Below are 10,627 nucleotides of genomic sequence, written 5' to 3' on the forward strand. Positions count from 1 at the left end.
GAATGCGTTTTTATTAGGGTAATCATTTCCAAGTCCATAAAAATCTTAAAAACATGAGTCGAGTCTTCGTTAGTGATACAAAATAAAATAAACAAATGTAACTATAGCCCATACATTCCAGCATAGAAGGGAAGTTTCCTAAAGTTGTTTTAAACTTAGGTATAATTATATTATTTTCCAAATCAGACTGACTAATAATTTGAAAGCCAGAATTAATACAAGTAACACAGATATTAGCCTGTCTCAAATATATTTGATTTGATATTTAATAAATTCCAGCGGCATCACAAAATAAACTTTAAAGGGCAACATTTTAAATTTCAGTAAAAGCAGACAGGATGAGTTGATACATAGGAGCAATTTTAAAATACTGCAAGCACAAAATCATTTCAATATGAGAAATGCTATGTTATCAGAATGAAAATGAATATAACTATTTCCTCAGGTGGTAATAACATTGAAAAGAGGTGGCTTTCAAAATGCAGAGACAGTGAATTAACTTACCACTTCCTCCAAATAAAAGAATCGCTTGGAAAATTTAAGCACTATTAGCAGACACATTTTATTGGCAGTAAATGAAAGGCTTTGTGTTTCAGTGGCAAACTATTTCAACGGTGAAAATGATGTGGGGATCAGAAGCATATTCTGCTGAGACACTAGGTAATTGACACTTTCCCGAACTAAAAAAAAATTACAAGAAGGTATACAAAGTTATTGACTAAATCAAATTTATTCTAAGAATAATTCATGCCCCGTGAAGCTGCTTACCAGCTGCCACCACTCTGGGATCCTCATGAGACCGATGTCTCCCCATGGCACGACTATCTGCACTCTCATTCCACCAAAGAACATGAACTGCAGAAAGAACGCAAACAATCGATTTTAGAGACCACTACAGCCCAGTACCTATGGTTTCAGTAACCTGATGGTCAACGGTAGTCTGACAATATGACCAGGTGTTTGGACCGAGACCACATGTACATACCTTTTATTACAGAATAAATTCTATTCGTTTAATTATTAGATTGTTGTTCATCTCTTACTATGCCTAATTTGTAATTGACACTTTATTATGGGCAGGTTTGGATAAATCTGTATATTTAGGGTTTGGTACTGTTTGAAGACCTAGGCATCAACTGGGGTCTTAGAATGTAGCTGGTAAATAAAGGGGATTTTTACTGTACCATACAAAAGAAATAAAGGAAAGTGAATCAGAAGACGTCTTATATTTTATTCAAAATAGTTAGCATCAAAAAGATAAAACTAATACATCAGTGATAAATTTTCAGGTTGGAGAGATAGTATAGCAGGTAGGGTGTTTGCCTTGCATGCAGCCAACCCGGGTTTAATTTCTTTATCCCTCTCGGAGAGCCCGGCAAGCTACCGAGAGTATCTCACCTGCATGGCAGACCCTGGCATGCTACCCGTGTTGAATTCGATATGCCAAAAATAGGAACAACCAGTCTCACATTGGAGACATTACTGGTGCCCGCTTGAGCAAATCGATGAGCAATGGGATGATAGTGATGACAGAAATACAGTGTGAAATTTTCAGAAGGTGGGGCTAGAAATGTTGCAGGGGTTAAGGCACATGTTTTGGACTTTAAATAAAACTCTTAGTTGACATCTTTTTTCTTCACCAACTCTTCATTTGCTATTTGGCTTAGAAATAAAATTTTCATCCACATAGCCAAATCAATAAATCTCTAAGTTCTCATCCATATATAATCAATTTATTGCTATGTCATTTAGCAATTTTATGGATGCTTCCTCTCTACATTGTAATTTGACTGTCATTTTTGCCTATGGTATGATTTAGTCATAAAATAATTTTCATAATTTCATCTTCATATATATAGTGCAACTTGAAGATACATTTTTCTCTATTTTCTAATAATCTTCTTGGGATACATCATTAGAAATTAAGTTTCTGGGAAAAGATCAGAAGCTCGATTTGTTTATGTTGGAGGCAAATGTATATAAATCTTTCAAGTATTGCATTAGTTATTCTTAGTCATTTATTTTTCCAGATGTTCTTTCCACATATTTTTTAAGGGTTTGCCACAAAAATCTCTCTGAACTTTTCTGACTTAAGAGGCTTTGGGCTTTATAAGTAAAATGCATTTGGAGCTGGGATTTATCTCAATGGTAAAGGGTATACTTTGCAAATATGAATGGGTTTGATCTTTGGTACCTCTTTACCCCCAATTAAGAGTTCATTATATAAATAAAATATTTATGTTTATCTGATATGTTAGGAATTCATTAGCTGTGCATATACATTACTCCTTGCATAAATTGAATCACATTTCAAGCTCCTTATTTCTATGCCATATATTCATGTATAATTTCTGTTACATATGCCTATTAAACATAGAAATTAGATAATCAAAATGTAAAAATAAAGGGAACATGGGAACTTAGGATAACAGTAGAGAATTACTGACACTGGTGGTGGGCATAAGTAGCATTGCAAGTACATTGTTGAAGTCATATCACCTCAATAGAATAAAATAAAATAAAATAAAAACATCTTAGCAATAGAAAAAATAGATACCAAGTTTTCTCAATTAACCACTTTTCCATTGTGTGTATTAATGTTAAACAGAACTAGTAACTTTTAAAAACAGTGAAAATACACCGGACTTTAAAATATATCACAATTTACAAGAAAATAAAAGTTAACAATATTGCCTATAGGTTAGTGAGAAATTTTTTTCTTTCCTTTGGGCTTTTAGTATTTATAAGAGTTGTTAAATTCATAATCATTCAAACCCTAGTTATATATGTAAATAAGCCACACAAATATATTTTAGAGGCAACAAAGAAGAAAATAACAGGCAGATTCTTGAGGTTATTTGAACTTTTTTTTAAATTTCTAAAATTTGATGTGTTACCAAAGCAGTACTTGAAAAAGACTTCATAAAGTGCTTACCCTATAAATAAATAAGATGTGAAACAAGTTTTTCTGGTCCTTAAATCAACAGAAAAATTAAACATTTGACAAGAAAATTAAAACATGCCACATAAAAGTAGACACCTAGTCATCTCAGTGAATATAAAACAAACTCAAAGAACTCAAAGAACAAACTCAAAGAACTTAGCAGATCACCAATATAGCAATATTTTTGATAATTTCAGAAAAGGAACAGACAATGGTACCTCGGTTAAGGGATCCATATTCTGTGTGGAAAACACCAATTAGTTTTGAGTAGCCTAGATTGACATGGGCATTGACTGCCCGTTGAAATGGTTCACCCCAGAGTGCTGGTCCACCTGGTTTCATCTGAAAAGTGACCAATTCATAAACTCCTAGAATAAGAACAAAAATTTGCAAAAGACATTAATGAGGGAACTTTTTAATCAAGTTAATCTGGTTCTCCTGAAGCATAATCCACAGAAATAAATTTCAGGAATCATACAAAATTGTATGTAGTTTTATTTATCAAATTTTACATTCGTTGATATTTTTGCTTGTACAGTTAGAAAGTCCTTGTCTTATTTTAATGGTCATCTGTTCGGCTTACTTTTATAGAAACAAAGATATAGGACTGGAACCTTGGTAAACTGTTCTGGAAATTTTTTTTTTCATGCCACACCTGTGGAGCTAGCTCAGAGCTTACTCCTGTTTCTGTGCTCAAGGATCACTCATCAGGGATTAGGAGATCATAATGGGGTACTGGGGCTCATCAAATCTGCTGGCACATGTGAGGCAAACATCTTACTTTCAGTACTAACTTTTTAGGCCCTGAAATATTTTTAATCTATAAAATGTATCCGTAAAACAAGCACTGAGAATCTGTAACAGGAGTAGGACTTTTGAGATACTTGCATCTAAAATTTTAGGTAGTAAATGAATAAGAGGCACCAGGGAAAGGGGTCAGAGGACTGGAATGCAATCCTTGCATTTGAGAGTCTCAAGTCTGATCCCGGATATTGTGCATTGTCCCCAGGGCACTGTTGGGAGTAGCCCCCTGCAAAAACAAAGGTGTAAGAAGAGTATGTCCCCATATTTTCCCGTTCCTTTCTTTCAAAAGTAGAGAGATAATGCTTATTTGTATTGTTTCCCCCCCATAAGTTTCCATTTCTTGCAGGAACAGGAAACAAATCATTAACTTGATGGGAGAGTGGAGTTTATCGGAGAAGCAAAAACAAAAAATGAAAGAAGAAAGGAGAGAGCTCTATTGTTCCCAAAACACCTGAATAAATACTTTCATAAATAAATACTTTACTTCTTGACAGAGGCTGGAGCGACAGCACAGTGGGTAGGGCATTTGCCTTGCACGTTGCCGACCTGGGTTCAATTCCTCCATCCCTCTTGGAGAAACCAGCAAGCTACCGAGAGTATCTCGCCTGCAGGATAGAGCCTGACAAGCTACCTGTGGCGTATTCGATATGCCAAGAACAGTAGCAACAAGTCTTACAGTGGAGATATTACTGGTTCCCGCTTAAGCAAATAGATGAGCAACAGGATGACAGTGATAGTGATTTCTTGCAGAAATATAGGATGGTAGAGAGAACTAGTGATGGAGAAGATTTGAGAAGTAGAAGGAAACTATTGATTCAAGGAGAAGATAGTAAAAATCATCTCGATTTCCCTTATATAAAATGTAATCTAAACTTGGCCATCACCCACCACCACCATCTCCAAAGTGAAGTAGTCTTTTTTCGAAACTGGCACTGCAAGTAAAGACCTCAATTACACAAAAGCATATATTGATAATAGTCAATAGTCTTAATCACGTTTCATGTGCTAACTTAATCTAAAAAATATCCCTATAACATTATCCTCAGTTTTCAGAGTACAAAATACAAATTTATCAAAAAATTATGAGCAACATGAAGAAACAGAACAAGGATTTAACACAGTCTAAGATGCCAACTATTCATTTAGACATTGTCCCGACAGAAGGAATCCAGTGGATTAGGGTCAAATAAGACTTTTAGAATCTGTTGTCTTTCAAAATGTAGTATACAGTGTTGAGAATTATGCACACATAAGATTAAATTAAAATTAGCATATACTTTTTCCTAACTGACCTTTGTTTACTTACTGGATTAAGGCAATAATTTGTTTAAATCAGCAAGAGGTAAAATTAGAAAAAAGTCAAATCTTTAGGAATTATTTTCAAACTGAGAAACAGAAAAGAGGAAGACACAAGTTAGACTCCAGTAATACATCTTGGCAACTTCAGTTTACACACTTGCCGAGCAGTCAATTTTATAAGCAAAGATATACTTCATGGTCTAAAATTAGCTGAGATTTAAAGCAAATAATTTCACCTTTAAAAGTTCACATATATATGAACTTTTACATACATACACACACACACACACACACACACACACACACACACACACACACACACATATATATGTTGCTTTTTGGGTCACACCTAGCAATGCACAGGGGTTACTCCTGGCTCTGTACTCAGGAATTACCCCTGGTGGTGCTCAGGGGACCATATGTGATGCTGGGAATTGAACCCGGGTCGGCCGCATGCAAGGCAAATGCCCTACCTGCTGTGCTATTGCTCCAGCCCCATGTATTATTTTTAATTATGGCAGATATCACACACCATCCCTTACCTGTCTGCATATCTTTTCTCTGCTCTGCTCCTAAGCTCCAACTTCTCAATGTTTATTGAATAAATGAACATTTTCATGATTTTCTAAAGGTTTGAAATTATACTGCATGATTTAATGATTATTTTTAAAGGACAATCTAAGGGATTTGATTTTCTGCTACCTCACCAATCAACCCATGTTCATATATTTAAAAAAGGATTAAATTTCCTCTTTTTTACATTGAGAACTTCAGGGTTTTTTTTTTTTAGCTTAAAATCTCCAACATTTTCCATCAAGATTCACTGTGACAGGGAGAGATGTCTTACCTTCTTTGGGAGGCTTTTCTAATTTACACCATGGCACCAGGTACATGATCTCACTCTCCTGTTTATCCATTAGAGCCAAATTTGGAATGAGAAACTGCTCCTGCCATTTCTTATCTTTGGCCAATGCCTTCCGAACCTCAGTTCGATGAGCAAAATTATCTAGGGGAAAGAAAAGGAGAAGGAAAGAGGAAGAAAGAAAGAGAGAAGGAAGGGAGGGAGGGAGGGAGGGAGGGAGGGAGGGAGGGAGGGAGGGAGGGAGAGATTCAGTTTAAAACTCTTGCACTTTTTCTGGGTTTTGTTCCATTCATATATGCATTAAGTCCACATAAAGATACTGATGTATACCACTGGAGATAGCAACACGTACATGTGTGTACATCTTCATGTACATCTGTACATCTGCTTCCAAGTTGCTCATGGTACAAAGAGGAACTAAAACATAAACTAGTAATAGTGTCACAGAATGAGCTTTAGAGGCCTGCCACTGAGCAGGCATTTGTGTGATTTACCGAGCCATTGAATTTTTCTGGGCCTGGATCTTACTCTGTAAAATGGAGATGAATTAGCACCTACAGCATCCGCCTCTGGTATTATTTTGAATTAAATGACTTTGTACATAAAAGAAACAAAAAGTTAACTCAGTGCATGTCCTTATTAATTCAAATGTGCCATTTAAGTTATAGTACCAGTTTAGAAAAAGAATCTTTTTCTAGTGCTGGTGATGGGTGGTCAAGTCACACCTTAAATTAAATTTTACATCATGAAATAAGGTGGTACTTTCGTAGATTCCTCTTTGAATAAATATCTTATTTCAGAGAAATAATATCGAGTCTCATACTTTTCGCCAGCCACCTAAGCACTGCCATGTGTAGTCACAGTCATCTACAACTTGACTCGGCCCCAGCAAGACCACACTGCTGGATCACAGCACTGCACTGTTAGGTCCACACTGCTGGGTGAAGTATTGCAAGGAGTGGTCCCCGGGATACCTCCCAGGATATAGAAAAAAGTTCTGCTTTCCTTTACCATCTTAACCGACTTAGGTTTGTGTAGTCACGACTTTAAATGTTTAATAAGCCACTTACACGATAAGCAACACCAAAATACTTCTGAGAATATAATCTCATTCATATTTTTCTGATGTGAAGTTTGAGGTATATTTTCCCAATATCATATTTCTGTATGATAATTAAAGGCTCCAATCATAAATTGTTAATGGCTACTACAAAGAATTAATCACTGAATTATTTTTGAATTGCTTTTAACATTTTTACTAAATTTGCGTATAATTACAGTAAGCATAGATCCAAAAACCTGTTATATATCATCAGATGCAATGAACATTTATAATGAATACTTAATATGATGACTCATACCATATTTCCAAATATGAAATACTTTATTCAGCCTGCCTCCAAATTCGACACTCCAATATCCAATCAATTCAGAATGAGCAGTCCGAAGATGAACATTATTCTTAAAATTTTCCAAGAACTCATTCATCTTTGGGGGCTTAATATAATAGGTACGAAATTCATAGCATGTTCCATCACACTGTCTGGGGCCTGTAGCAAAAGATGAGCATACCTAAAGAAAGGGAAGTAAGTTTAAATATTAGGGGAAGTTAGGATTTCTAATAGCTTGCTACAACAACCAACTCTTAAGACCTGAAATAAAGGACACAGTATACTCACAATCTAAGTTCTTACATTTGTTGTCTCTTTCCATAGATATTTGACATATGGCAATAAACGTAAGTACTTGTATGTATTTAACATATATTAAGTAGCTTATCAGAGGATCACCACATTCACTTCATAAGGCCTGGTGGGTACTGTTTTAAACCAAGAGCTAGAATTAGGATTTTAGTGTCTTTTAAAAAATGTTGTCAATATTGCCACTTCAGTCAATAGTTTATGTGTTAAGCATCTAAAAGAATTTTAGGGGGCACAGAAATAACTCAATAGGTAGAGCACATGCTTTGCATGTAGGAGGCCCAGGTTTGACCCATGGCATCACAGGAGTGACCCCTGAGCACTGAGGTGGGGGTTGTTCCTCCCCAAGCGTCAACCAAGTGGGGTCCTAAAAAGTGAAAAAAGAAAATAAAAGAACTTGACAAAATATACTGGTATGTGGCTGGCATGTTTGAAAAGGGTCTACCATCAGGAAATTCTTATTCTTTGATTCATGAAACAATAGGAATCGTGGGGCATGTCCTAAATCCAGTGAAGCTGACAACGGCTAAAACAGGACTGACGAGGCAACTAATGAAATAGGTAATAGAAAACTATGACTGATCCATTGTGTAGCAACGTGGCAATCTACTGTGAGAATGCTAGAAAAAAGGAAAATCAATAGGATGGTCTGAATCATTAGTTTTTAATCACAAATGCAATCTGAAGGGTATTTAAGGCGCCCAATTATACCAGGTTGATGGAAATATCCCTGAATAACTATTAGTTCCTTTTGTAATAGTCATATGCTCATTAAGTTAATTCTAACTTCATTAGCCGGTGCATGTTTCCTAAAGTTGATTACACAGGAATGATCGATTAAAACAGTTTTAGTACTTACTAGGCTACGGATGAATTTTGATTAATAGCGACTAAAAATACTCTGGTAAGTTAAAGAAAAGAAATAGGCATCTGTCTTTGACATGTATTTTATTTTTGGTTAAGGGGTTTTGGACTCTGGGTCACATCCAGGTGTTTTCAGGGCTTACCCTGGCTCTGTGCTCAAAAACTCTCCCTGAAAGTGCTCAGGGGTACTCTGTGCTGAGCCCTGGATTGAACTGGAGTTGACCATGTGCAAGGCATGTGCCTAAACCCCTTGAAATATCTTCCCTGAGCATTCACATACATTTCATTGTTCATAGGGATCATTTATAAGTTTTGTATCTTGAGCTTATTCTATGATAACTATTGAATTATATTTTTACTCCCCAATTGACTGAGCTTGCCATCAAAATTGGGTACCACAGTCCCTATGTTTGGGAGACATTCTCTCTTGTGTGATTTACCAAATTCTAAAAAGGAATATTATGTCATAAAACTGCCCAGCTTCTATAGTTTAAGGATATTTTATATAAAGCAGAAATCAGAAGATGGCTAATGGGATAATTGTGATAATTACATTTTAAGTTAAGAGGGAATTTGTATGCAGAAAAAATATATGGTCATGACCGTATCTTAATTGTCTTTCCCAGGAGAAACAGCAGTGACAGAACTGTGTATGTTTGGGGGGCAAGTGATTTCTGTTATAGTCAGAAACTAGACCTAGAGAACAGAATCATGAGTGCGCCAAGCTCTCTTATCCTCCACCTGGGCTCGTGGAAGACAGCAGTTCCAATGCACATATTGGTCGACGTGTAATACAGTCGAAGTACGGAATAAAGATGTAAGGAACAGTTCTTGACCCTGCCCCTGTAGATCAGAAGAACAAAAACTACATTGTTAACCTCAGGGGCAAAAGGGACATTCATGGCTCTCCCTGAGTTCTCCTTACCAGTGAGTTCCTCCTCTCTAGAAAAAGTTACCTTCCATGTCTGTCGAAAATAAATGAAACGCCTGAACGCAGGAGGAAAAATAACTTCTAGGTTTAAATGCACAGCAGAGGCCAATTGCCTAGGTTGGGCTGAATCAGTTGTGTAGCTTTCCCAGTGAACGTCTGTCTGTTATCTATCATCTCGGTTTAGGAAGATCCACACCCTGCCTGGCTCTGGCGTGGGCAAAGCCTGTGGCGGATCCTCCACATCCTCACTCTGAGTCTGTGAATGGAGACTGCAAAATGCTCAAAAGTGCCTCATTTCATGGTCCGGTGAGGCAGTTACAGCGGGCACGGCTCAAACCTTAACACGCGTGGATCCAGGTTCGATCCTGGGCATCCCACGAGTTCCCCTGCCAGAGGCCGACCAGGAGTGATCCCTGAGCTGGCATAGGTCTGCTGACCTTCCAACTCGGGCTGGAGAGGGCAAGAGGAGCTCTGGCACAGGCCCCTTCGGGGAAGCGCCACCGCGCTGGACAAGCAGTCCAGCAGCGGGGGCAGGGTGCTGGCTAGGTGGAGGCTGGCATGCGGAAGGCCCAGAAGGGGCCTTTCCGCGCCTCTTTCTCTGCCCAGCAAGCGCTGCGGAGCGCCCTGGTGGCTGCAGATGATTGATAGACAGAGCGGCCGCGCCACCGAGCACAGCACTGTGTACTGGGAGTGGCCAGGCTTGTAACAATGAAACCTGTGCAGGGAGCGCGGTTCCGCCAGCGAGAACCTCCTGTTCTTCGGCCACATCTGCCGGTTAGGGAGGTCTCTGAGCAGCATCTGCGCCCCCCGGAACTGCACGCCTCGCCCCTGCAGCGTTCTTAGAGGCGGTCAGCGCTGCGGGGCGGGCGGGGAGGCGGAGGCGCCTGCAACCGCGTGGCACGCCGCGCCCCGCCCCTGCCCGGAGCCCGAGCCCCGAGCCCCGAGCCCCGTGCCCACCCGCGCTCCCTACCTGCGGGGTCGGGGGCGTCCGGGCGGCCAGAGCCCTCGCCAGGCTGCGTCGCAGGGCGAGCATGGCGCGGCCGTCGGGGAGTCGCTGTTGGGATCCTCGGTGCCACGGACGGGCCGCGCGTGAACCTGTGGACTCGGGCTCGGGGCGCGGCAGCGGCTCCGCCCCGGGAGGCCGCGGGGTCAGGCGGGCCCTGGCGCCAGGCGCGTTGTCGGAGAGCGGGACTGAACCGTCCGTGCCCGCGCTTGCCCCTAGC

General features: G+C 39.4%; 1 protein-coding gene across 1 annotated transcript; it reads right to left on the reverse strand.

The window, feature by feature from the left end:
* On the reverse strand, window positions 1-10,627 carry NIPSNAP3A (nipsnap homolog 3A). Its single transcript, XM_004600276.2, has 6 exons — window positions 10,375-10,627; window positions 7,271-7,481; window positions 5,895-6,053; window positions 3,163-3,312; window positions 769-855; window positions 1-680 (listed from the first exon to the last, which is right to left on the reverse strand). The coding sequence occupies exons 1-6, from the start codon at window positions 10,435-10,437 to the stop codon at window positions 604-606; spliced, it is 747 nt and encodes a 248-aa protein (XP_004600333.2). The 5' UTR covers window positions 10,438-10,627; the 3' UTR covers window positions 1-603.

The sequence above is a fragment of the Sorex araneus genome, chromosome 1 (assembly GCF_027595985.1).
Source record: "Sorex araneus isolate mSorAra2 chromosome 1, mSorAra2.pri, whole genome shotgun sequence".
NCBI lineage: Eukaryota > Metazoa > Chordata > Mammalia > Eulipotyphla > Soricidae > Sorex > Sorex araneus.